Consider the following 26,288-nt stretch of genomic DNA (forward strand, 5'->3'; position numbering starts at 1 on the left):
GCTTTTTGTGTAACAGAATTTTATTAAAATATAAGAGAGAGAGAGAAAATTTCTAACATAGACATCAGAAGGGAGCAGAAAGAATGCCCCCTTGCTAGTTTTTAGCAAGGTATTTTCTGTCTGTTAGCAAGCTCTTAATCAGATAAGAGAGACACCTCAAGGCTGAGGGAGTTTCACCAGGCCTGTCTCCTACAATATGCATTTTTGAGATAGAATGGGACAAGGTGTATCATCCCTGGCCACAAAACAATTGACATGAATACTGGTTCGTTGAGCCGTTATCAGCCCAAGGTTTGAGAAAAGAAAACAAGGTTAGTCTTCAGTTCAGTTCAGCTGCTCAGTCGTGTCCGACTCTTGGCGACCCCATGGACTGCAGCACGCCACGCTTCCCTGTCCATCACAAACTCCTGAAGTTTACTCAAACTCATGTCTATCGAGTCAGTGATGCCATCCAACCATCTCATCCTCTGTCGTCCCCTTCTCCTCCTGCCTTCAATCTTTCCCAGGATCAGGGTCTTTTCAAATGAGTTAGTTCTTCACATCAGGTGGCCAAAGTATTGGAGTTTCAGCTTCAACATCAGTCCTTCCAATGAACACTCAACTCAGGCCTGGCTGGATTTCCTTGCTGTCCAAGGGACTCTCAAGAGTCTTCTCCAACACCACACTTCAAAAGCATCAATTCTTTGGGGCTCAGCTTTGTTCACAGTCCAAATCTCACATCCATACATGACCACAGGAAAAACCATAGCCTTGACTAGACGGACCTTTGTTGGCAAAATAATGTCTCTGCTTTTTAATATGCTGTCTAGGTTGGTTATAACTTTCCTTCCAAGGAGTAAGCGTCTTTTAATTTCATGGCTGCAATCACCATCTGCAGTGATTTTGGAGCCCCAGAAAATAAAGTCTGACACTGTTTCCACTGTTTCCCCATCTATTTTCCATGAAGTGAAGGTTAGTCTTAGGCAGAACCATTTTGAAGAAAGGTAGATTCTAAGCAAATACATAATTTCATTACCATAGCTTAAGGAAAAATTTCCATAAGAAAAACATTGGTTAGCTCAAGGCAGAACCAGGTGTCATCAACACATAATTAAAAGAAGCCTCTTTTAATTTTGTGTAGAGAAGGAAAAAAACCTCTGCCACTTGCACTTTATTTCCTCCTGCTGCTTGGGGATCTCTGGCCTTTCTATCTGCTACCCTCTCAGACTGCAGCAAGCCAGGGCCTTCTGCACTATCTCCCTGAGTTTCCTTAAATTCACATCCACTGAGTCAGAGATGCTTATCTAACTGTCTCATCCTCTTCAGCCCCCTTCACCTTTTGTCTGCAGTCTTTGTTGTTGTTGTTCAGTCACTCAGTCCTGTTGGACTCTTTGTGACCCCATGACAGCAGCACGCCAGGCTTCCCTATCCTCCACTGTCTCCCGGAGCTTGCTCAAACTCATGTTCATTGAGTCAGTGATGCCATCCAACCACCTCATCCTCTGCGATCCCCTTTTCCTCCTGCCCTCAATCTTTCCCAGCATCAGGGTCTTTTCCAGTGAGTTGACTCCTTGCATTAGGTGGCCAAACTTGTGCTCGGTCTAAAGTTACCATCTTCCACCTAGGTGGGGGCCTCAGTTCCGATAAAAAGTCTCAGATATATTGTTACTATATCCCTTGAGGAGGAACCAGGACTCTGCTTAATCATGGAACTATTGTTTCTTGACTGCTCTTCCTTTGTTTCTACATTCCTTTACTTCCCTAATTAGAAACTGTCTGAAACTGCCCTTTGAAACTTAGGGAAGGTAGTCTGCCATTTTCTCAGTAAGCCAGCTTTCCAAATAAAGTCATCTTCCTTACCTCAACATCTCGTGTTCCAGATTCATTGGTCTGTTGCACAATGCACAGAGTGAGCTTGGACTTGGTAACAAAGTAGGGGCTTCCTCAACAGCTCAGCGGTAAAGAATCTGCCTGAAATGAAGGACACACCAGTCAGCTCCCTGGGATGGGAAAATCCCCTGGGGGAGGAAGTGGCAATCCACTCCAGTATTCTTGCCTGGAGAATACCCAAGGATGGAGGAACTTGGGGGCTACAGTCCACAGAGTCAGACACGACTGAGCATGCACACACTTACACAGCACATAAAGTACTATCCCATCATCCTCAATAAAATTTATAGCATTAAAATTTAAAACAAAAAAGAGTTAACTGAGCAAAGTAGCATACACACGAACACATCTTACAGGTCTGCAGAAAATAGGAATTTATAGAAATGATACTTTGGTAAGGGAAGCAGGACATATCAGTGTGCAAAGCACTATGTGATACACGGAGATTAAATAAACCACAGTCTCTGCTCTGCTTGTTGCCAAAATCTTGGCTCTCTGTGCACCAATGCCAAACATAAATATGGAGACAGTTATGGAGGAGAAAGAAAGAATGGCTGGCCACAAAAAAAACAGTGGGGTCTCAGGAAATGTGCCCCACTCCGGGGTGAGTAGGGAGAGGTTATATAGTTGGGCAAGGGTGTGTGATAAGGGTCTAGGCAGTAACAGTCTTGCATTCTTTCTTCTGCAAAGTTTCAAAAGAGTGAGGATGTATTCAGGGTCTTAGGTGGTTGGGGCTCCTAACCTTGAGCCTCTCTGGTCCCTTTAATCTTGCCTCAGGTGGCTTCCTGACTGTTCCTCCCTTGATTAGCAACTGTTCTGCTCTTTGGAACTCGGAGAAGGTCATGGAGGCTGGAGTTTTGACTCTAAGAAATGGGGGACAAAAAGATCTCCGTGCCCAGGAGCCCCACAGGGCCCAGCTTGACATCTTGCTCCCAGGCACAAAACATTATTAGCTAAATATAATGCAAACTGCAGGGAATACCAAGTGCCCTAAGAAGGGAGAAGGAAAGATGAATTTAACTCTGATCCAAAGTACAAAGATCACTGAGGGTGAGGTTGGGGAGTACTCTCTCTAGGGCTCTGTGGGGGTTGGGGATAGAGTAACTAAGAGTCAGAAAAATTCCAGGTGGGGCAAAAGTAGGAGTTCAGCCTTGAGCAGAAAGGAAGGAGGAAGCTTGCGCAGGAATGTAGGGATCTGGGCACAAAAGTGGGTGGAACCAGTGGGCTCCGCCCCATCTCTTCCTCCCTCCTCCTCCCCCTGTCCCAACCTACTTACTGCCGAGTGAGCTCAGACAGGTGTGGAAGTCCTAGCGCAGGTAAGAGGGCAGGAGGGTCGTGCCTTTGGGACTGGGGTGTAAGGAGGGCGTCTGGCCCCTTTCTAGAACCTGTGACTCCTTCCTGTGCAGAGTTCAGGGGACTCCTGGCAGGCTGCCTGGTTGCTGCTGTGTTGCAGAGCAAAGAAAAGGCTTCTCCCCACCAGCCTCGGAGCCCCTTTGGTAATAACTTCAGGCAGGACACTTGAAGTCTGAGTTTACTGAGTTAGGGCCCATAGAGGGTGGTGGACCCTGACAGACGTGGGACGGGGAGAGGTCAAGAATTAGTGGACCGAGGTCCCTCACTCAAGACCCTGGTCTGTAAGACACTCGGGCAGTTGTATCCTGTGTCTGTATACACTTTTCTCCCTCCGACTGGAGCATGGGCTGATTGGAGGAAATGGGAAGACAGGGGTCAAATAGGGTAAGGCTGAGGTCAGACTGAGGGCTTGGGACTGGGGAGGTGGGGAGGGGGGTAGATTTAGAGCCAGCAAAAATAAGGGGCGTGGCCTGCCCATCACCTGGATTCCTGAGATGCCGGGAGCACGGAGAGGCCCCAGGCAGGGCCTGCCCGCTACTGGGACCTGGAAGGCATAGAAATGTGGAGCTGGAAGAGAAGTCACAGGGAAGAAAGAAAAAGGAAGGAACTAGAGGTCAGAGCACAGCAAATACGCTTACACAGGGGCTGGGAGTCAGAACTCCTGGGCTGGTTTCCTGGCTGTTCCAAATATATCGATACCCCGGGATCATACTCCTAGGTGATCCTAGAGAAAACTCCAGAGCTGGGGGTGGGGGGACCCTGCAGATCATTTCTTTGGGCCTTTTATTTTGATTTGATATAGAAAGAACAAAGCCAGACAGAGGTGTCTGATAGGCTTACTTTGAAATCTGACCCAGCCGTGATGCCAACTGCTAGTGTGGACACAACAGCTGTGTGTCTTTTTGCAGGAGCCTGGGGAGGGGCCATGGTGCCAGGCCAGCTGTGGGGGAAACTGGAGAAGCCGCTTCTCTTCCTGTGCTGCACCTCCTTCCTCCTGGGGCTGGCTTTGCTGGGGATACGGCCGGACATCACCCCTGTGGCTTATTTCCTTCTCAGCTTGGGTGGCTTCTTTTTGTTGGGCTGCCTCCTGGCCTGTTTTTTGGAATGGGGGTCTCGATCAGTGCAGACCGAGAGCCCAGGGGCCTCCAGCAATGCACGGTGAGTTGAGGGGTGGGCAGGACTGGAAGAGTACACGTGGACCCATTCTTCCTTTGTATTTCTGGCCTCCAGGCATACAGATTCTGCTTTCCCTGGTCACTGATAGCAGGGAGTGGAGGGGTCTTTTGCTGATAGAAGACAGAAAGGGAAAAAAGGCTCCTTTTAGGAAGCCACTAATGGCCTTATTTCTCCCCCCACCCCCACTCAGGGACAACGAAGCCTTTGAGGTGCCAACCTATGTCGAAGCCACAGTGACGGAGCCACAGCCACAGCCGCACCCCCAAGAGCTGGACCAACCACCCTCTTACAGCAGCATTGTAATCCCCCCAGGACTTGAGGAAGGACAGCCTAACCACCCAGAGGAGCCCAGGAGAGCCAGACTGGACAGGCGAGTGGGCTCAGAGGGGTCTGTGACCTCAGCAAGTCCTAGAAGACCTCCAGTCAGCCTGCGGCTTCGGTGGTCACGGGCTGCGTCCACTGTTCCTGATTTGCAGACCTTGTGGACAACCCCCAGATTGGAACCTCTGACTCCACCCCCTGCCTATGAAGTCAGCTGTGATCACTCTGATGATGATGTTTTCTATGGAAACAACTGGACACCCCCCTAAAGGACTTTCCGAGGATGTATCATCTTTCGGCACCAGACCCACTCATTCTTCAGACCATTGCTTCCCAGTGCCTGTCAGGTGTCAGGAACCGTGTCCCCACCTGGACATCACAAATGCAAACTTTGACCCAGAGAGGAGTCGGGCTGTGGTGAGCCCTGCCCGGTTTTGAGGTGGCCCATCCCAGAGATCCAGGTGGCAAAACTTGAGTCTTCAGGCAATATTCAGCAAGCTACCCCATATCCAGAGTTAGACCGAGGACGAGATGAGGAAGTGATCCAGAGAATCTAGGGAAAGAAGAAAAGAAACAATATCTGAGTGACATTCTGATGCTTCTGTTCCAGGTGCTTTGGCTCTATTTTAGATAACAAAAATGAGGGGTTATTGCCCTCATTTGTGAAATGAGGGCCCTAATGGTCAGAAAAAAAAAAAAAAGATAATTTTCACAGGAGCACTCTGCTAGTAAATGACACAAAGTCTTGAACTTTGCTCTTCAGATCTCATTGCCTCTATCTTTTCTTTTTTCTTACTCTCTTTTTTTTGAGTTGTTTTATTTGGGACAAAATGAGAAGTATAGCCCAGGAGATACCATTTCAAATAGTTCTGAGAAACTGCTCCAAAGAGGTAGGGGGAGAAGGTCAGTATATATATGATTTAAAAAAAAAAAAAAAGTTTGAGGATAATTGCTTAACAATGTTGTGTTGGTTTCTGCCATACAACGTGAATTAGTCCTAAGCATAGATATATCCCTTCTTGTCTTGAGCCTCCATCCCCCCCCTCTAGGTTGTCACAGAGCACCACATAGCAACTTCCCACTAGCTGTTTACTTTACACAAGATAATGTATGTATTTCAGTGCTACTTTCTCAGTTAATCCCATCCTCCCCTTCCCCTGCTGTGCTGCTCACAAATTCATTCTCTACATCTGTCTCTGTTCCTGCCCTACAAATACCTTCATCAGTACCATTTTTCTAGATTATGTGTATATATATGTATATACACACACACATACATTAGTATGGGCTTCCCAGGTGGCACTAGTGATAAAGAACCTGCCTGCCAACGAAGGGAGACACAAGAGATGCAGGTTCAATCTCTGGGTCGGGAAGATTCCCCTGGAGGAAGGCATGACAACCCACTGCGGTATCCTTGCCTGGAGAATCCCATGGACGGGAGCCTGGCAGGCTACAGTCCATAGAATTGCAAAGTCAGACACGACTGAAACTACTTAGCGTGCACAAACATCCATTAATGTACAGTATTTTTCTCTTTCTGATTTACTTCACTCTGTGTAACAGGTTCTAGGTCATCTACCTCAGTTTGTATTTTCAGTACAAGGCAACAGAAGCCAGTTCACCCAAGCATCTCTGTTCCCCTCTTGGTCAATGGCTGGTGAGGGGGTGGAGGACTTCCTGTATACAGAACCGGGAACCAATTGTGTCTGCAGACAGGGCGGGCTGAGTATACCAGGAGTAAGCTAGCCTCCTAGAGGAGCAGAGGGAATTGCAACTGGGATGGTCCCTGTTCTACAAAGGGAGCAGTTCCTGCGCAGTGGGGCTGGGGGGCTGGAGTGAAAGTGAAAGTCGCTCTGTCCTGTCAGAGTCTTTGCGACTCCATGGACCACACAATCCATGGAATTCTCCAGGCCAGAATACTGGATTGGATAGCCTTTCCCTTCTCCAGGGGATCTTCCCAACCCAGGGACTGAACCCAGGTCTTCCACACTGTAGCAGATTGTTGACCAGCTGAGCCACAAGAGAAGGCCAAGAATACTGGAGTGGGTAGCCTATCACTTCTCCAGTGGATCTTCCTGACCCAGGAATCAAACCTGGGTCTCTTGCATTGCAGGCAGATTCTTTACCAACTGAGCCATCAGGGGGGCTGGACAGCAGTTTCCAATGCAGGATCCCCATCTGATGGGGAAGCAGGGAGTTAAACTGCCCCAGGGGGGAGAGACTTCTGATTTTCAGGATGGGTGGATATGATGATCGACCCGACCTTCTTGGAGAGAGGTGGTGGAATATCTAAGAAAGAGACAGTTAAGTCACTCAATCGTGTCCGACTCTTTGCGACCCCATGGATTGTAGCCTACCAGGCTTCTCCGCCCATGGGATTTTCCAGGCAAAAGTACTGGAGTGTGTTGTCATTTCCTTCTCCAGGAGATCTTCCTGACCGAGGGATCGAACCCAGGTCTCCCGCATTGTAGGCAGACGCTTTTACCGTTTGGGCCACCAAGGAATTCGAGTATCTAAGGCTCCCTCATAAATCATCTATTAAGGCACTGGAGCCACTTGAACGCTGTGTGCGATTGCTTCAGCCTCACCCCTGCGCTGTGACGCTGGGTTTTACCCCAGGCTCCCTGGCCGGCTTCCTCAGATCCAAACAGAACGCCAGCTTCTCCGTAATCACGGTCTCAGCCTGTAACACAGGTTTGAGCCCGAGGGAGCTGCTCGACCATCCCTGACCCACTCTTCTCACTCTTTGCGCAGGGAAGCTGTCCAGGGCCTTTCAGTGCTTTCCTTGTCCTCCCTACGCGGGTCCCAACAGTTCAATAAATTGAAAAGTCCGGCCACACCCGTCTCCACAGAGTTCTCGCAATAGGCGGGCGAGGAGAGGCGGGCGGTGCCGGGGAGGGAGCTGTGGTTTCCGCGGGAACCATCGACCAATCGGATGGCCATGTAGGGCGGGGCGGCCCTCGCTTCCCCTTCCGCCTAGCGCGCTCGCTCGCCCTATTGGTCAGCGCGCCCACCGTGCGGGTTCTGCGCCTGCGCGCGCTGCGGCGGCCGCTCCGGCAGGGCCGGCCTCGCGTGGAGGGGTAGGGGCGGAGCTAGAGGAGGCAGTGCGCAGGCGCGTTGCGCGCCGGCGGACGGGGGAGGGATGCTGAGGACCCGGAGGCTCGTGGTTTGTTTGGGCTGTTGGGGGTGCACGCACAGCCCGGGAAAAGCGGGAAATGGCGGCGCCGAGCGCGGGCTCCCAGTCAGCCCTCCAGCCAAAGGAGCAGATGGCCGCTGATAGGGGGCGCAGGTGAGTGGGGAGAGTCCGGGGGTCCTTAGTGGGTCCGAGGGGAGGAACGCAGATTTCTGGCGTGTGATCCTGGCGCCTCGTCACCTCGGAGCCCCTGGAAGCAGCTATATCCGCGCTTCCAGCCAGGGAAGCAATGACCGAGGGGAGCGCAAGCGGGCGAATCTCTTCTGGGCCTTGTCCGTCTCGTGCACAGACTCCCCAGCCTCCATTTCTTCCAACGCACGGGGCTCTGAACCAGGGGAGCTCTTTTCAGTCCCGCCAAATCTCCGCTTCTCTTAAATGATTCTTTATCTTTTCTGTTTCGTGCCTCCCTTTTCAGGAACTAAACTGCTCTCTTAAACACCTGTGAGACCTGCAGACCTCTGCCTGGTGTGCATTTGTTTTAAGTCGAGTAGATCATGATCTGTATTGCATTGGGTGTAGTGAACAGATTTTCAAAGCATTCCACAGAGGTGTTGGGATTTGAGTACTTTGAGACAAGGAGGTGAGTGTGCCTCGGTCTCTGCCCTAGGTAAATCCTTTCATGGCAGACCCAGAAGATTAACTGAGGGCTTTCGAACCGGACCTGCAGAAGGACACAGAATCAGGACTTTTAAAACTCACCTTTGCGTCCGTTTTCTCCACTCCCTCCTCCCTTTCCGTATGTGTCTTAAAGTTCTAAGTGATTGTGGTTACTTCTGAAAAGTCCATGTTTGAAACTGCCCAAGATACGGAATACTGGAAGGAGCAGGTGTGTGGAGAATGGATGGTGCTTCACATCAAACCCTAATGAGTTACTGATTGAAAATTTAAGTCCAGAACTTGGAGTTAAAAACTGAGTGTCGATTAGTGAATTGTGTGAATGAGATGGAATGGGGAGAGACTTTGAGAGGGATTGTCATCGTTTAAGGGCAGACCAAAGGTCCTGTGAAGGAAAACAGGGACCTAGTAGGGAGAGAGGGAAACTGGAGAGAATGGTGGCATGGAAACCAAGGGAGGATAAAGTTTCAAGGAGAAAATACTAGTAAATTAAGAGAAAAAAGTAAACTGCCCCACCATTGGTGTGTATCCTGAGGAAATACCCAGTATCCAGCTGCGATGTTATCTTGAGACTGACCTATTAACACTTATTTTTATCAGAGTTCATGCATGTCTGCTTTGGTGTGTGTTCCAAGGTGATTCTTTAAAAAAAAAAAAAAGTATTTATTTATTTATGGCCGTGCTGAGTCTTCGTTGCTGCATTGGGGCTTTCTCTAGTTGGTGGACTAGTTGTGCTCCTCTCTTGTTGAGGAGCACAGGCTCTAGGGTGCGCTGACTTCAGTAGTTGTGGCTCCTGGGCTCTAAAGCACATGCGAAGTAGTTGTGGCATACGGGCTTAGTTGCTCTGCTGCACGTGGGATCTTCCTAGACCAGGAATCGAACCGTGTTTCCTGCATTGGCAGGTGCCAAGGTGATTCTTAATGACATTTCTGACTTCTCTACAGATTGTATTGTCGTAGCAGGTTTTTAATGAATATATGGGGTAATGAGAGTATTACGATAGAACAGAAACAAGAAGTTAAAGCGGAGTTTCAAACATCACTGTCCCAAACCCCAAAATCAATGAAAGTTGGCTACCTGTAACCCTGGGCCCTAGAGAAGGAAATGGCAGCCCACTCCAGTATTCTTGCCTGGGAAATCCCATGGACAGAGGAGCCCAGCAGCTACAGTCGATGGGGTCACGAAAGAGTTGGACACAATGACTAAACAACACAACCCTGGGAGTGTTCTACTGGCTGGTTCCTCTACTTTGGATTTCTTGTGCCTCAGAAGCTCTTCCAAAGCTGCTTTTCCCTCCTCCATTCTAGAATTAAACCATGGACATTCTACAAATGCGTGGTATTTCACTGATTCTGAGATGTATGTCCCCCTCACTCCCGTACTCTTGCCTGGAAAATCCCATGGATGGATGGAGGAGCCTGGTAGGCTACTGTCCATGGGTCCCAAAGAGTTGGACACGACTGAGAGATTTCACTTTCACTCACCCTCAACCCCCACACAAACTCATTTTAACATCTTTGAAATCAGGATGCATTTTAAAATAGATTTTTACGTTGCAAACTGAAGCTGTTATCTTTCTTACTGCCATCAGATCCTCACTGTTGTTATGTATGTGGAAACTGAGCAGGCTGGCAAGTGTGGAACTTAAATATACTAAGCATATAGATGGTATATATTGGAAATAGGATTCTTTTAGTTCATCAACAGAAGCTGATCTCTTTCCAAATACATAGCCAAATGAAGGAGTCCTTGAAATGAAGGCATCCCTCATAAACTAAATTACCAAAATAATTTTGGCTTTTATAGGGATTAACCCTATAAGTGATTTCAAGTTACGCTGATTGTTTCTGTCATTGACATTTATCTGCTGTCACTGTCAGACTTTCTACTTAATTCCGTTCTTATAGGATTCTGGTCATTTCTGGTGTCATTTTGTCACAGGAGCTAACAGTTTTAAAAAAACCATAGTTTTAGGTGGTATAAGTGGGCTTCCCAGGTGGCGCTAGTGGTAAAGAACCTGCCTGCCAGTGCAGGAGATATAAGAGACGCGGGTTCAATCCCTGGGTCAGGGAGATCCCCTGGAGGAGGGCATGGCAACCCACTGCAGTATTCTTGTCTGGAGGCTCCCATGGACAGAGGAGCTTGGTGGGCTTACAGTCCTTAGGGTTACAAAGAGTCGGACAGGACTGAAGCAAATAAGCACAGTACATAGCGCAATACAGGCTTGAGAGGGGTATGTGTGTGTGTGATTTATTTGCTGTTAAAGTTGTCCGTTGAGTTTTTGCCATTGTATTAAATTATTTTATTTCTCACAGAGGATTATTTTAAATTCAGTCACTGTCAGCGACTTAGATAAGTAATGTGAAATGTTTTCTGCAGCACTCCTGAATTGAAATTGGTCTGACAGACAGAGGAGTATTCCTTATTGTGAATATGTGTACTTGTGTGTGTATGATTTTTGTCACGATAGACATTTGTTATTCTAGTTAGAACACAGAAGATGATCTCAGCTGAACATCCTCTGTAAAGGATTTATATCATTTGCTTATAATCAATGTGTCACTGCCTAATAACAATACTTCTGTGATTTTAAGCAGATTGAGTAAAGTACGTCTTAGTTATCGGAAGCCCTGTTCCTTATATTTTTCCTACCGACACCTCTTGCACCCCACTCCTCTATGCCAAATCTTGTATTGACGGCTTTTCTGTCTGCCTTTTATCTGCAGGATGTTGAGAGGGTGTGGCATGCATCCTGACCATCAGGAAGCTCTCAAAAAGAACCGAGTGGTGTTGGCCAAAGAGCTGCTGCTGAGCGAACTGTTGGAACACCTCCTAGAGAGGGACATTATCACCTTGGAAATGAGAGAGCACATTCAGGTATCGAGGCAAAAGAGGAAACCCAGGGAAATACATTGGTGGTCAGAGCAAGAATAGAGCACAGTACAGTGGGGGAAAGATGTCATGCTTCACTAAGGCAGTGAAAATGCATTTCTGCCCTCAAGCATTTGACAGAAAAGACAGAATCCACGAGTAACGGGAAGGAGTTCACACATCCATTTCTTTCTGTGAAAAGGAGTTCTTGAGACAGATGATGATGTTAGTGGGAAGCTCGCCTGGAGAAATAGGATTACAGCTGGATGAGTAAAGGTGATGTCATGTTTTATTCTTATAGGCCAAGACAGGCAGTTTTGGCCAGAACGTGGAACTCCTCAACTTGCTGCCCAAGAGAGGCCCCCAGGCCTTTGATGCCTTCTGTGTGGCCCTGAGGGAGACCAAGCAGAGTCACCTGGAGGAGCTGCTGCTCAGAACCCTGTCCGGTCTTCAGCCTGTAGTCCCGCCGGTATGGAGCCCTAGGCTGTGTGTGTTGAGAAAGGCTAGTTTGGTGGGAAAGGCATCTTTGAGACAGTGGGGATGAGTTGGGGTAGGGGGACTAGGGTTCTGTATTACTTGATCTGAACCAGCTCCCCTGAGCCTGGCTTGGTGGGTCCTGCTTTCTTACAGTTGAGCTGTGACTATGACCTGAGTCTCCCTTTCCCGGTGTGTGAGTCCTGTGCCCCCCACAAGCGGCTCCGCCTGTCTCCAGGTAAGAATTGATGATGTAAGATAGTACAACCCCTCCTCCTCTCCGCCCCAACCAGTCCCCCGTTGCAGATTGACTTCCGTTTCCTTGACTGGTATCTGACTTTGCCTAGTGTGATACCTATTTTTGTTCATAATTGGCATAGTTTCCTCGGTGCATTTGTTAGGGACCAGCAGGACAGTTTAGGTGGGGTGTAGGTTGGACCTGTTTCCCTTCCATAACAAATGACTTTTTTAATGGTGATTGGCCCTTGGAGCAACTGGTGCAGGTAGGAGATTCCTGCACGTGATTAGTGTGTTTGTATACAGCTGAGTTACTTTACTGTGAGGAAAAACTACGCTGTGGGCCTCTAGCCTGCTGACTTATTAGCCTCCTGATTAGAATAAGACTTTTATCAGATACCGCATTCAGTCATTGAGTGGGTTGAGCACCTGCTACTCTAGGCAGGTCCAGTGCAGAGGATCCCGTGATAAGCAAAAGCAAACAGGGTCTCTGTCTGCATAGTGCTTACAAACCAGGGGAGTGAGCGAAACCAAAGGGCACCTGAGGTTATATGAAAATACTAAGATTGCCGGGTAGACTATAAGCTAGTTTTTCTGGTTTGTGTGCCGCAGATGCAGTGGAGCACTCCCTAGACCATGGAGATGGTCCTCCCTGCCTTCAGGTGAAGCCCTGCACGCCTGAGTTTTATCAGACACACCACCAGCTGGTGAGTCTTGGAAAATGGCAAGAGGAAAGGCACTGGGAAATGAGATCCCCTTCCTGGGCATCTGAATGTAGCTAGCTTGTGTGTACATCATTTCCTTCTCGCCTTGTTAGTCTTGAAAGCATTGTCCACTGACTGTCTTTTGTGGGCATTTCTATATTTTGACCTGGTGGGGCTACAAAGAAGAATGTGACGTCTTAGTTTTCTTGAAATGTCTCATTTTGGAGGGGGAGGCATAGTTTCTGTCCTCACGAAGCTGACGGTCTCATTGGGTGCCCCTCGCCAGGCCTACCGGTTGCAGTCTCGGCCCCGCGGCCTGGCACTGGTGCTGAGCAATGTGCACTTCACTGGAGAGAAAGACCTGGAATTCCGCTCGGGAGGGGATGTGGACCACAGCACTCTCGTCACCCTCTTCAAGCTCTTGGGCTACAAAGTTCATGTTCTTCTTGACCAGACCGCACAGGTAGGTACCTGAGGCGCAGGGCATGTTGACATGTGCATCAGAGAGCTGGTGACACGTGGGGGCCAGACATGTCCATGCTCCTAAGCCAGGAGGGCTGGGCTTTACTAGAGTTACTCTCTCTCCCTACTTTTTACTTACTGTATTCTGTCTCCCACCTTGCAGCCTAGTTTTTGAAAAAAGAAAAGAGGGACTTCCCTGGTAGCCCAGTGGTAAAGAGTGCGCCTTCCAATGCAGGAGACATGAGTCCGATCCCTCATCTGGGAAGATCCCACGTGTCTCAGAGCAACTAAGCCCACGTGCCCCAACTTCAGAGTCTGTGCTCTAGAGCCCAGGAGCCACAACCACTGAGCCTGAGCGCCCTGGAGCCTGTGTTTCACAACAGGAGAGTAGCCCCCTGCTCTCCTAAATTAGAGAAAAGCCCTCCCAGGAAGACCCAGCACAGCCAAAATAAATACATAAAGTTTTAAAAGGAGAGAGAGAAAGATCTGGGGCTAGCCGGCTGCTGCAGTGTTGACCTCCCAGGGTGGCTGTGCTTCCTGAATAAGAATGGTCCAGGATCGGGTTCTCCCAGCTAAGCAACTTGTTTCCCAAGCACTCAGGAGGTGAGGAGACACTGATACGCACCCAGCCAACCAAGGAAAGGTACATACAAGTCAGGACTACACAGGACAGTGACTTCTTGATTGATACTGCTGCTTAGGGTTCCAGCTGTTATTCTCATGATGACATTGGCTGATAAAAGTTTGCTAGAATTGTGCTTGTGAAATACTGTTTTGTTGCTGTTTCGTGAATTAACATGACCTGTTGTTATAAGTTGTGTGACCACAAGACAGATCTTCGGGTAGATAACTTGTGAACTAGATTCCTGCAGGTCATCAGCATTTTTGTGATCAGTTAGTCTCCGTTAGCCTCAATTACTGGCTGTACCACTGACGTTTTTACCTTTAGGGAGTTCTGTTTTGAAACTGAAAATAGTGCATTGGTAGATCGATACTAATTCTTCCATTTGATTCCAGGAAAACAGTATTTTCCTAAACTTGCCTTTGGGAATGTCCATGGTAAAAAGGTTTCTAGGAGATTCTATTTGATCTGTTGAGGTAGTGTGGTCCCTGTCTGTCTTCAGCATTGTCTGTGGATTTCATTTTTGTTTCTCAGTTGTCTTACTTCTATGAAATAGATTATATGTCTGCTAAACTTCAGGTAAGGCCAGTTTCAGTGGTTGATACCTGAATGTTGTCCTGCTGTTGCCAGCTTCTCAGTGATAGCAGCTCCTGCAAAGGAGTAAACTCAGGCTTGCTTCAAAGCCATGGCTAGAACAGGTTCTTGGGTCATCAGGTACTTTCCTGAGAGTTTCCTGGGCTTGGAGTAAGGGGGGACAACAGTAATTCTTTCAGAGGGAGTCCTATTAGAAGGTCATTTAACAAAATGAATGCTGTTTACATTTCTTTAGTGGTTTTGGTCTAATCATTCCTTTTACTAGGGATATACTCTTTCTTTGTTTTCCAAATTTTATGCAGTTGATAAAGGATTTTATGTGCCTGATAGTTAAAAGATACATCCCTAATCACCAAGTCAGCTCTGGGCTCCTGCTTCTTGGTGACATTCAGTAGCTGTGATGGGCCTATGAGCCAACTTCACAGATCTCATTCCCTGATGCAGATTCAAGGACCTGTTGGATTCTGATTCTCTGATTACATTGTTCCATGACTTGAATTGCAGTAGAGTTCAATTTTGAGCCCCTTATAATGGGGAACTATGTGAACTGCCAGAGCTTCCCTGATAGCTCAGTGGGTGAAGAATCTGCCTTCAGTGTAGGACCTTGGTTCAATTCCTGGGTCAGGAAGATCCCCTGGAGAAGGGACAGGCTACCCACTCCAGTATTCTCGGGCTTCCCTTGTGGCTCAGCTGGTAAAGAATCCGCCTGCAATGCGGGTGACCTGGGTTTGATCCCTGGGTTAGAAAGATCCCCTGGAGAAGGGAAAGGCTACCCACTCCAGTATTCTGGCCTGGAGAATTCCATGGACTATATAGCCCATGGGGTCCAAAGAGCTGGACATGACTGAGCGACTTTCACTCTAAATTTTGAGACCCTTATAATGGGGAACTATGTGAGCTCTCAGAGATTTTTTAAAATGTGAACCTTGAATTCAGGGGACCTCAGTTAGATGAAAGTCTTGATTTCAGTTTAAAAAAAAAAATGCAGCAGCACGTTCCCTAATGTTCCTGAGACAACAAAGGATTAGAGACGGTGTCTTCTGCAGTAGTGAAGAGGAAGAAGCCATCACCTGGGTAGATGTGGTCAGGAGGGTGTGAGACTTCAGCTGTCTTTGGAGGGTGGAAGCTGCTGAGGAGAGAGGAGGGGTGAAGGGGTCCTACACAGGGGCCACAGCATACAGGTTAGAGCTGTGTGTGATGAACCAAGTGTCTGGGGCCCAGGAGTGCCAAAACAAGATTGGAGATCAGGGGACCAGAATGCCCAGGGCCTTGAATGTCTTTCCCAAAGGAATTGGACTTCCTTGTGTTAACACTCCAACATCATTAGTAGTTTTTGAATAGAAAGGTGATGCATTCACAGTGATGATTCAGGAAGATTAATATGATACCATTGTAAAGAATGAGGTAGAGGGCTTCCCTGGCGGTCCAGTGGTTAAGACTTCATGCTTCAAATGCACGGGGTGCAGGTTCGATCCCTGGCTGGGGAACTGAGACCCCACATGCTGTGATGAGATGGCAGGGGTTCTGAACAGGATAGCAGACCAAAAGGTAAAGGACACATGTGGAAAATAGTATAATGGCATGATTGTACCGTCAGTGCTTCGTGACTGAATAATATGGAAGAATAATATGTGACTCAATAACATGGAAGAAGAAAAATGTAAGGAATTGAGAGCCCCCGAGGAAGTCAGGACCAAAGATGTGAATTTGGGAACTACTAGTATAGGAAAAAGACTTAAGTAATGAGAGCCTATGATCTCCAAGAAGGAGCCAGAGAACTAGGATTGAACCTTGAGGGTATCACCCTCCCCACGTATCTGGTCCTCAGCAGCTCTGGAGGTGCAGAACGGGACAGTGCAGGGGCAGCTTCTGACAGCGGCCGGGGGAGCTCGCAGGCACGGTTGAAACCAGAGGACAGCAGTCGGTGTGACCATTTGGTGCAATGGGCGTTTGCACAGGAATACTTTCTTTCTGATGGAATGTCCTCAGCAGGCCAGAGACAGAACCAGGAAAATTTGGATCCTCTTTTTCTCCCCCTATTCTCTTTTTGCTTTAGAGATAATGTCATTTAAAAGTCTGAGATGGTGTAATCTTGAAGAAGTGTCTTACGCTGATGGTGCTGGCGAGCACGCTGGTATCTTCCCTGCCCATGGAGGTGTTCAATGCTTCTGTTCTTCATCAGAGTCTGTTCTCATTGCTTCCACCTCTTGAGGTTACTAGTTCTAGAATTACAGTTTATTGTATGTTAGGCAATGAGATACCCTTTAAAGTGGCAGATTTCTTTTCACCAGGTATTGGTTTATAGCTGGCTTTGAGAGTATAGTGACAAGCGCTATGGGTCATCTCTGGAAAATGCAGCTGCCTACAGGATTTTGTGTGTAGTTGCAGGGAGTTCACAGGTTATTCCCTTCTGTGTCCCCCAGCCAAAAACACGTACGAGTGTGAAGAGCCCTGCTATTTATAGAAGCACTGTAATTTTATCAAAAATAGATCTCAAGATCCTATTTTAAGCTATGCTGCTTTCAGAAAAATTCCCCCAAATGACTAACCCCCATTTATTCAGTGGTTTAGTCTTATTAAATTCAGTTACAGAGCCTTTCTATTCTTACTTTGGACTTTGTTGTCTTCTGTTTACTGATGTAATAACCTCGGTTTAGTTCAAAATGCTCCTGAGTGTCAAACCTATACTTTTATTTCCTTGGAGCAAAATTAGCTTCCACTGTTGACATGTTAAATTCTGTTATAGTCAACTCCAGAGGAGCAGTCATAACTTATATGTATTCTCTGGAGATTATATATTATTGAATTAATTTTGGATATCTTTTATTACCTTAAGATCTCCAGAATTGTGGCTGGGTTCTGTTTGCTCAGAAAGTATACATGCCCTTTCAACACAACCAGTTTCTCCATTTCCAGTGAAACTGCAGATTTTCAAGTCTTTTATGAAATCTCAGTTATCTGCAAACAGATATGTTCCAAACAGCAGATGAGTTCTCACATGTTAGCACATCAGACTCACATGGAGGGCTTGTGTGACCTCTCAAAGAGCAACATCGGCCTCACCCGGGAGTCTGCAGGAAATGCAGTCTTTGCTCCTGGCAAGCTGAGCCTCCACAAGCCTGTTACTACAAGTAGGAGCTGGGTATGGTGCTGTTAGACACACGTGTACTGAAACTGCTCTGCTTTATAGCGCATTCTTCATTATATTTTGGTCAAATTCATAGCAAAATAAACTCATTTTCTCCCTGCTCATCTCAGAGACAATCTAGACATTTTGAGTTGTAGAGGGAGACGTAATTTACAGTTTGTATCACATTGGTATAATTATGCTATTAGATGTATTATAACTTTCCATTGTATAGAGCAAATGCTTAGGAGTGTTACTCATATATGGCAGTCTAGTGCAAGATCAAAAAGATTCTTAAGCTGGACTACAGTGTTTCTTTGGAAAAACAATATTGCTACCCTTCATTAGAAGGCACAGTATGAAGGCAGGTCTTTGCAGTATGTGCCAGGCATAGTGATAAGCCCTTTCTATGCAATATCTCGGGGCTTCCTTGGTGGCTCAATGGTAAAGAACTCACCTGCCAATGCAGGAGACTTGGGTTCGATCCCTAGGTTGGGAAGATTCCCTGGAGAAGGAAATGGCAACCCATTCTAGTGTTCTTGCCTGAGAAATCCCATGGACCGAGGAGTGTGGCGGGTTACAGTCCTTGGGATCACAAAAGAGTCGGACATGACTTAGCCACTAAACAACAGCAGCAATGGATGCAGTGTTTCATTTAATCTTTACAAACTCAGAGAAAATTTACTCTTAATTGTCTTCTTACAAAGTGGATATTAGAACCTGTTCTAATTTATGAACCCAGGGGTTAAACCTAGGTCTCTCTGATCCACCGGCTCATGTGGGTAGTCATGACTCTGTCCAGAGTCCTCCGTAGAGTGTGTTCTTCTGTGAGCAAAAGTATTTTTGTACAGATGTCATCGTTGTCTCTGGGAACTTCATTTCTGAGACAGAAAACAGCATAGAAGTACTGCTGTCCTCTGTTGTCATGATCCTGTGAGCCCGTGGTCACAGAGCAGTTCTTAATGGCTGTTACTTTCTTGTAAGCATGTTACTTACTCATTCACAGTTTACCTGGTGGTCCCCTTTGTGCCATTAACGTACAAGGGCACATGTGCTGAAGAAAGAGCTGGTTGATGCCTGGAGAGTGGGTCAAGTTAACTAGCATCTGCATGATTAGCTTCATTAGTAACTTGGCTTCACTCCAGGAGTTCTTCACATGCGCTTGTAATGAGCCTGTGAGTCATTATATTCAGTGTTTCGTCTAAGTGAGTGTTAGTTGCTCAGTCTTTGCGACCCCATGGACTGCAGCCCACGAGGCTCCTGTGTCCATGAGATTTTCCAGGCGTGGATACTGGAGTGGGTTGCCATCTCCTTCTCCAGCGGATCTTCTCGACCCAGGGATTGAACCTGGGTCTCCTGCACTGCAGGCAGATTCTTTACCAACTGAGCTAAAGTCATGTAGTTTTCTCGTGCTTACTTAGCTTCTGACTTGGTAGAAAACACGTTTGATTTTCTAATAGCCTAGGGCTTCAGATACCAAAAGATAGCTTGTATAGGCGCTGACTCTGGGGAGCAACCCTGAAAGGCATCTTTCTCCTAGGAAATGCAAGAGAAACTGCAGAGTTTTGCCCAGCTCCCGGCTCACCGAGTCACTGACTCCTGCATAGTGGCGCTCCTCTCCCACGGCGTGGAGGGCAGTGTCTACGGCGTGGACGGCAAACTGCTCCAGGTGCGTGCCGGTCTGTGGCCACGGCTGGTGAACCTGGGCCACACCACCTCCCGCTGCCCGTCTCTCCAGGGATGGCCGCTGTTTGTGTGTACAGGACTCGGGGGTCCCACTGACCACCAACCCCCTCTTCTCCCTTATTTCTCTCCGGCAGCTACAAGAGGTTTTTCGGCTCTTTGACAATGCCAACTGCCCAAGCCTACAGAACAAACCGAAAATGTTCTTCATCCAGGCCTGCCGTGGAGGTGAGTGCCCCGGTGGACCGGCACCTGGGTGTGGCCCCCGGGCAGCCTCCCACCCGCTCTCACTTTCCTATTTGCTCCTCTCAGGTGCTAGCGGACCCCCTGGGCACCTCCTTCTGTTCACTGCTGCCACCGCCTCTCTTGCTCTGTAAGTGTCTCCCGACGCATGGGGTGTGCTGGGACTCGGGCCGCCCCTGGCTCTCAGGTGGTCAGCTCTCTGCGCGCCGCCGCATCCGCCCCCAGGACGCTCTCGGCCAGTGCCTTCGCCTTCTTTGAGGACGCTTCCTTTTTCCCTGTGCTTATTAACCCCGGTGTGCTTTTCTCATCGCTCTTTCTGGTTCAGGGTCTGCCAGCTGCTCTGCTTCCTCACCCTCTCACTTGATCCTCTTCCTCTTTTTCTTTCTCCGCCTCTCCTCTCCCTTTCTGCTTTCTCCTCCTCCTCCTCTTCTCCCTCACGCCCCGTTCTCGCCTCCTCTCCTCTCTGGGCCCCTCCTTTGTCGTGCGGGAGAGCAGTGTGGAGGCCCCACGTCAGCCTTTGGCTCCTGCTCTTCCGCGAGCTCCTCCCATCCCTCTTGCATGCACTCTCTTCATCCCTTAAAAAGCCAGGACTCCCTGATTACGCTCAGAAGACATCGGGTGTGCTTCTCATCACAGAGGGAAAGAGTAATGATTGAAAGCTTGGAACGTGGAGTCATATTCTGCCTCTGCTATTGACTAGTCATGTGAAGTTATAGAGGAGTTACTCCATGTCCCTCCACCTTAGTTTCCTCAGTGTAAAATGTAGGTAATCACACGTCCTAAGGTCATGTTGTTGTGATGGTTAAGTGAAGTGGTTCCATGAAAGTGGTTCGTATTAGCTTAGTGCCTGGCTCATGGTAAATCCACAAAATACCAGCTCTAACTGTTATAACATGGTCTGTGCCCTTAAGAGACTTACAGTTTGATTTAAAGGTCCCTTTGTCCAAAGATTCAAATAGTGTATTTTTTGCATGGGTATAGCAGTATTCTTGCCTGGAGAATCCCATGGACAGAGGAGCCTGGTGGGTAAAGACCACAGGATCACAAAGAATCGGACACAACTGAAGTGACTTAGCACACACGCCTAGCAGAGCACAGCAGTGGAATACCAGGTAGAGCCTTTCAGGGAGAGGAGGAATGCAGTGTGACAAGCACACCAAGATGAGAAGGATACCCCTTCCCCTGCCCCAAAGCGGGCTGAGCCAGAAGTATGCCTGGTTCTCCGTCTGCATCAGTCACGTGTAGTGAGATGTGGCTGACCACATGTGACAGATCCTAGTGATCATAAACCTGCAGCCACAGCTGAGATTTTGGGCTTTCACAGATAATAGTACCGAACTATTGGGAGCACAAGTAAGAAACAATTGGATGATTTTTTTTTTCAGGATGATTACAGGGAGCAGTGCTGAGAAAAAGAGTATGTGTGAGCAGGAACGTCCTCTTTTTGTGTCCCTGCTGTATCCCCGGGCCCAGGGCACTGCGTGACACATAGTAGCACGTCATAAATACTGGCTGAGTAGATGGAAATTCAGTTCAGTTCAGTTGCTCAGTCGTGTCTGACTCTTTGCGACCCCATGGACTGCAGCACACCAGACCTCCCTGTCCATCACCAACTCCTGGAGCTTGCTCAAACTCAAGTCCATCAAGTCGGTGATGCCATCAAACCATCTCCTCCTCTGTCGTCCCCTTCTCCTCCTGCCCTCAATCTCTCCCAGCATCAGGGTCTTTTCAGATGAGTCAGCTCTTCGCATCAGGTGGCCAAAGTATTGGAGTTTCAGCTTCAACATCAGTCCTTCCAATGAATATCCGGGACTGATCTCCTTTAGGATGGACTGGTTGGATCTTGTAGTCCAAGGGACTCTCAAGAATCTCCTCCAACACCACAGTTCAAAAGCATCAATTCTTCGGCGCTCAGCTTTCTTTATAGTCTCTTACATCCATGCATGACCACTGGAAAAACCATAGCCTTGAGTAGATGGACCTTTGTTGGCAAAGTAATATCTCTGCTTTTTAATATGCTGTCTAGGATGGAAATTAGTTTGCCTAAGAAGTGGAGCAATAATACAGAAAACAGATACAGGGATATTGTGAGAAAAGAGCCATTCGTTGATCAATAGATCTGAGACACAAAGGCAGGAAAGGCGTCTCCTTTCTCTTGAAGGACGCATGCAGCTTGGCCTGTTTCCTATAAGAGGCATCACTGGCAAAGTGAAGTAAACATGTTCATCATCATTTTCTCCTGGGTCAGAGATTATATACAAATACCAGACCTGGGTAGGGAAAGATAGCACCCTCCTGGGCTAAGCTGAATCTTTCCTTTAAAATCAAATCCTCCAAGGGATGACCAGTAAGCCAGCTGTTCCTTTAAAAGTCTGAGCTCACCTGTCTTCTGCTGTACTTAGTTAACATAACTGATGCCTCTAAAAAGGACCCTGCCCTGGTTGACTGGCTCCTAAACTGGAGTGTAAGCTCCATGAGGATGGGGACTTTCTCTTCACTGTATCCCTCGGGCTTAAAACAAAAACAGTGCTTGGCGTGTGGCAGTTGCACAGTAAATTTTTGTTGGATCAGTGAATCTTGGTCATTTTCTGCACAGACCTTCAAGCTTCGCTCCCCTTTAAGGCTCTCTTGGGTGTTACTTGGAGCAGGAGATGTAAAGAAAAAGAAAGCTTACATCCTCTGTTACCTTTGGCTTGACAAGCTGTGTGTCCTTCTGTCTCTTTCCTACCACTCCCAAACAACAACGTCAGAGAGAGAACACGTCTGGGGCTAGATAAGGCCCGGTCAGAAGGTTGGGCGTGTGCTCAGGGGATGTTGAGCATCTACTGGTAATAGTTGAATAATAGTGTTCTTTTTACATTGTTTAAGAGAAAACAGTTGTTTATCCCAATTTTAAGTGTCTCTTAAATTTTGTGTGCCAGTTACAACTTGGCTTATGAAATTAATAAATAATAAGTGGTTTAAAAATATCAAAAATACTGTGGAAACAGCTGGTCATGCTTAGTTTTATAATGTGTTTTTCAAATACATAGAAATTGTGGTTGTGTTTTTCATACAGCATACTTGTAGTAATTATATTTTTGGTTTATTAACTTGTTTCTCTTTTTTATGTAATAAAACTGTATCAGTATCTTGTCGTGTATTGCAATAAGCAGCACTTTGACTTCCAGGTATACTGATAATTGGACGAGTGAATCGTGGATGCAGACGGCTTTTCGTTCTGTTTACAAGGAGTATTTGATTGAGCACTTTCCCTGTCTTACAGAGTGGACAAAGCTCAGACCACATGTACGTGCTCGTGCGTGGGCACCCTCTGCGTGATCAGTGCACACTGGCAGAGGAGAAGGAGTGATGGTGTTTGTTTTCCCTTTTTTTTTTTTAATTAATTCATCAGCCACAGGTTGGAGGCAACAGCTGGAAATGGTTTTTCCCCGTCCCAGTTGCAGGGAACTTGGGCTTGCCTGTGACAGGCCCAAGAGAGGTGGGAGGAAATAACGTCTTTGTCCACTCTTATCTGCTTTTGTACAGATGAAACCGATCGTGGGGTCGACCAGCAAGATGGGAAGAACCATGACCGATCCCCCGAGTGCGAGGAGAGTGATGCCAGTGGAGAGGAGCTGCTGAAGACACGGCTGCCCACCCGCTCAGACATGATTTGTGGCTACGCCTGCCTCAGAGGTATTGTGTGTCCCGAGGAGTGATCCCAAAGGTGGCAGCCTCTGTCACGCAGGGCTCTGACCAGGGCAGGTGTGGGGGAGGTCAGTCCGCTGGGGAGGGTGCCCGTGGCCTTCAGCCGGCGCCCGCTGCTGCTCTGGTTGCAGGGACCGCTGCCATGCGCAACACCAAGCGGGGCTCCTGGTACGTGGAGGCCCTCACCCAGGTGTTCTCTGAGAGGGCCTGTGACATGCACGTGGCTGACATGCTGGTGAAGGTATGTGGGCCCCGCCCGGCCGCGCAGTGTTCCTCCCTCCTGCTCCCTTGCACTGGATTTCAGTCTTCCACCACCCTTCTGCTTGTGCTGGGATTCTGAAAGCACCTGATTCTCATACCCCGGCTGCTGGGTCTCTGCCTTGGCAGGTGAACGCACTCATCAAGGAGCGGGAAGGCTACGCCCCTGGCACGGAGTTCCACCGCTGCAAGGAGATGTCCGAGTACTGCAGCACCCTGTGCCGCCACCTCTACCTCTTCCCGGGCCACCCCCCCACGTGATGCCAGCCCCGGCCCCCACATCCCACCTCGTCACCGGCCGCTGGGCCTCAGGAGGCGAGGTAGAGCCTCTCTCCCCAGGATGCGCGGCTTCTGTGCCTCCCCTCAGGGACTGGGACTCCCCTAGGCTCCTTTCTCACACCCACCGTCTCACCGGTGACCTCGGCCCGCCAGCTTCTCCCGTGCGCAGCTCTCCTGTGGAGCCGGCTCTGGCTGGACTCGTTGCCAGGAGCGTGTGGCCTCCGTTGAGGGACCTGGCGAGCGACACTGTGCACGCGGTACCCTGACGGGGAGAAGGCGTGTGGGTTTCCTCGATGTTTGTGCTCAGCTCCTGCCCCAGCGCTCTTGGAGGAAGCACCCTGGTAATCGCTTTTGTTCCAGGAGCTGAGATGTCCCAGAGGTCACACCTCCCATCTCTCCTTTCATGTCCCAGCCCCATTTGTCCCAAAGTGGGAGTTTCAGTTCAACGCAGACAGTTTTCATTTGGTTTCAAAAGGCCAAGCAGCCTCTGCTACTGTGGGTGGGCCCGGACCTCTGCGTTTGTCCCCTTCGGTTCCAGGAGGTCTCCCCTGGGAAGGACGGCCTTCTCAGCTCAGCTCTCGGCTCCTTGGGGCTCAGGGAATTCAGCCTTTCAGCGGAGGTCAGAATTTGGATGCCTTGTGTCTGTTAACTTGTTGATCTTTGCCCATGGAAGCTTCCAAGATCTTTTCATGGGTTGTGGGTGCCCTGAGCTTTGTACCTGAAGTGAGCCTTGCAGGGAGTGTCAGCAGAGGAGATAAGGGTGCTATGCTTGCTCATGCTTGGCAGTCTGCCACCTTATCCTCGTTTTTCTTCCCGTGAAGTGCCCCTCCTAGAAAAGCTTCCTGGCTGTTATCTCTCTGCTTCCTGTTTCTCCCCTCTTTACCTTTGTCTCATTCTGTTTACTGCAGCCGCGAAATCGTCTAAAATACAGCTTAATTGGATCGTTTGGCTGCTTGAGGACGTAATATAGTACTTTGTTCCGGCTTTCTTCTTCCGTATTAAATCCCCTCTGGATTCTATGTGTTATTTCCCCTTCCCATTGTGACTGTCCATTTCAGGGAGGTCAGTGCTCTATATATGTTATTTATTAACCCTAGAAACCACCTTTATATGCACTTACATGAAGCCTTCTATTCTTAAAGGCCTTCTTTTGCCATACGACAATCTAATCTCTGTATGACAGATTTTGATTTTGGTTTTTAAGTATAAATCTGATCCTCTTGCTCCCCTGCTTGGAACCCTTTGGTTTCCTGTCACACCTCTAATCAAATCCAGACTCCTTCCCTTGGCCTTCAGGGCTTCGTAAGTGCTGATTTCCCTGTAAGCGGCAGCTCAGTGATGCCCTGGGTTTCTCAAACATTCTGAGGTCTTTCCTGGCCTAGAGTGTCAGACACTCTTCCTGGGTCCGCTGAGCCCTACCCCTTGCCACTCTTGGCCCTGGTGGCTTCTTTATCCTTCAAGTCAGAGCTCAAAGGCCACCCTTTTGTGGAAGCCTTCCCAAGCCATTCTATTAAAAATCTAGTGTTGTTTTTAACTTTATTTCTGTCTTCTGTTTAATCCCCTCATTGCACTTATCACACTGTATAATCACTCATTATATGCGTGCGTGCTTCACGTGTTCATTCGCATCTCCCCTTTAAACTCCATGAGGGTGGAAACCTTGTCTCGTTCACTAATAGGCACCCAGTGCCTGGCACGTCATAGCTCTTCAATAAATGTTTGCTGAAGAAAGGAAGCAACCCTAGCTAGAGCCCTACTCTTTGACGAAATTTCCCTTTTGGTGAAAATACCCAGTTTAGTGTTTGTACTCCGTATCCTCCCACGTGTTTTGTTTCATCCACTGGTGTTATTAGCTCCCGAGAATGGAAGTCATGCGCAGGGCGACTTCCTCTGCATCTCCCGTGGTGCCGGGCACAGCGCCCAGGCTCTGGTAGTTCAGGTGCTCAGTAAACACTCGTTCCATGAGCTGGGGGCTCGGAGACTCGTTGCCAAGTCCTGCCCTTGGCTCAGTGTCATCTGGAAGTACTTAGGTGATAGAACCTTTCCAGTTCCCACTGCCAGGATTTTGTATTGCCATCTGGTGCCAAATAAATGCTCATATTTATTACCGGTGTGTGCCTGATGTCTGTAGATAAATCCGTGTTGGGAAGCCCACTTATTTCCTTGGCTTCTTAGAGCTGCTTTTTCCCCACCACCTCACAGGGCGCACCCAGAGCGGGACACATTTTGTTTGGCTGCAAGATCTTTCTAATGCCACCAGGTCCGCATTTCGGACGGGCCCACCTCCATTGTCGTGGCCACAGGCAGCGGCCCCAAACATAGCTACCAGCACTGGGATTCCTCATGGTCACAAGAGGTGGAAGAGTCAAGTAGCATCAGTCCTGGATTATTTAGATGACGAGATGGAAGCTAGAGAAACAGATTGAGTTGAAATGGGAGGAGATGCCAAGGATCATAGAATTCCCCATCTCGCATAGTCCAATTTGGGTTTAAGGTTTTCCTGGCTGGGTGTAACTG

General features: G+C 48.3%; 2 protein-coding genes and 1 long non-coding RNA gene across 7 annotated transcripts; 2 read left to right on the top strand and 1 right to left on the bottom strand.

Annotated features, from left to right (window-relative positions):
- LOC138439589 (uncharacterized) lies at positions 1–7,591 on the bottom strand. The gene is made up of 5 exons (XR_011256778.1): positions 7,308–7,591; positions 5,089–5,272; positions 4,063–4,508; positions 1,840–1,950; positions 1–990 (listed from the first exon to the last, which is right to left on the bottom strand). It is a non-coding gene; the product is annotated as an uncharacterized lncRNA (long non-coding RNA).
- Positions 3,016–5,481, top strand: TMEM139 (transmembrane protein 139). 3 transcript variants are annotated; one of them, XM_069588621.1, is made up of 4 exons: positions 3,047–3,185; positions 3,276–3,365; positions 4,131–4,380; positions 4,589–5,481. In XM_069588621.1, exons 3-4 carry the CDS (start codon positions 4,148–4,150, stop codon positions 4,986–4,988), a joined length of 633 nt encoding a protein of 210 aa, XP_069444722.1. In that variant the 5' UTR covers positions 3,047–3,185; positions 3,276–3,365; positions 4,131–4,147; the 3' UTR covers positions 4,989–5,481. The 3 variants fall into 3 exon arrangements, with proteins under 3 accessions (XP_069444721.1, XP_069444722.1, XP_069444720.1); XM_069588620.1 differs by lacking the exon at positions 3,276–3,365 and having other exon boundaries at positions 3,016–3,185; XM_069588619.1 differs by lacking the exons at positions 3,047–3,185; positions 3,276–3,365 and having other exon boundaries at positions 4,026–4,380.
- A 200-nt stretch (positions 7,592–7,791) lies between the features above and the next one.
- CASP2 (caspase 2) lies at positions 7,792–25,878 on the top strand. Of its 3 annotated transcripts, XR_011256512.1 has the most exons (12): positions 7,814–8,008; positions 11,254–11,404; positions 11,700–11,867; positions 12,029–12,110; positions 12,722–12,816; positions 13,100–13,276; positions 19,159–19,287; positions 19,439–19,529; positions 23,073–23,222; positions 23,366–23,475; positions 23,622–23,812; positions 23,925–25,878. XR_011256512.1 is itself a non-coding variant. In XM_069587017.1 (11 exons), exons 1-11 carry the CDS (start codon positions 7,935–7,937, stop codon positions 23,751–23,753), a joined length of 1,359 nt encoding a protein of 452 aa, XP_069443118.1. In that variant the 5' UTR covers positions 7,792–7,934; the 3' UTR covers positions 23,754–25,878. The 3 variants fall into 3 exon arrangements, 2 of the variants coding, with proteins under 2 accessions (XP_069443118.1, XP_069443119.1); XM_069587017.1 differs by having other exon boundaries at positions 7,792–8,008; positions 23,622–25,878; XM_069587018.1 differs by lacking the exons at positions 23,073–23,222; positions 23,366–23,475; positions 23,622–23,812; positions 23,925–25,878 and adding an exon at positions 19,614–19,678 and having other exon boundaries at positions 7,817–8,008.
- The last annotated feature ends 410 nt before the right edge of the window (positions 25,879–26,288 follow it).

Source organism: Ovis canadensis, chromosome 4 (assembly GCF_042477335.2).
Source record: "Ovis canadensis isolate MfBH-ARS-UI-01 breed Bighorn chromosome 4, ARS-UI_OviCan_v2, whole genome shotgun sequence".
NCBI lineage: Eukaryota > Metazoa > Chordata > Mammalia > Artiodactyla > Bovidae > Ovis > Ovis canadensis.

Coding starts and splice junctions, on each gene's coding strand:
- TMEM139 (XM_069588619.1), top strand. CDS start 4,085: ATGCCAACTGCTAGTGTGGACACAACAGCTGTGTGTCTTTTTGCAGGA. Junction 4,381..4,588: donor GGGGCCTCCAGCAATGCACG/GTGAGTTGAGGG, acceptor ACCCCCACTCAG/GGACAACGAAGCCTTTGAGG.
- CASP2 (XM_069587017.1), top strand. CDS start 7,935: ATGGCGGCGCCGAGCGCGGGCTCCCAGTCAGCCCTCCAGCCAAAGGAG. Junction 11,868..12,028: donor TTCAGCCTGTAGTCCCGCCG/GTATGGAGCCCT, acceptor GCTTTCTTACAG/TTGAGCTGTGACTATGACCT. Junction 23,476..23,621: donor TGGCTGACATGCTGGTGAAG/GTATGTGGGCCC, acceptor CTGCCTTGGCAG/GTGAACGCACTCATCAAGGA.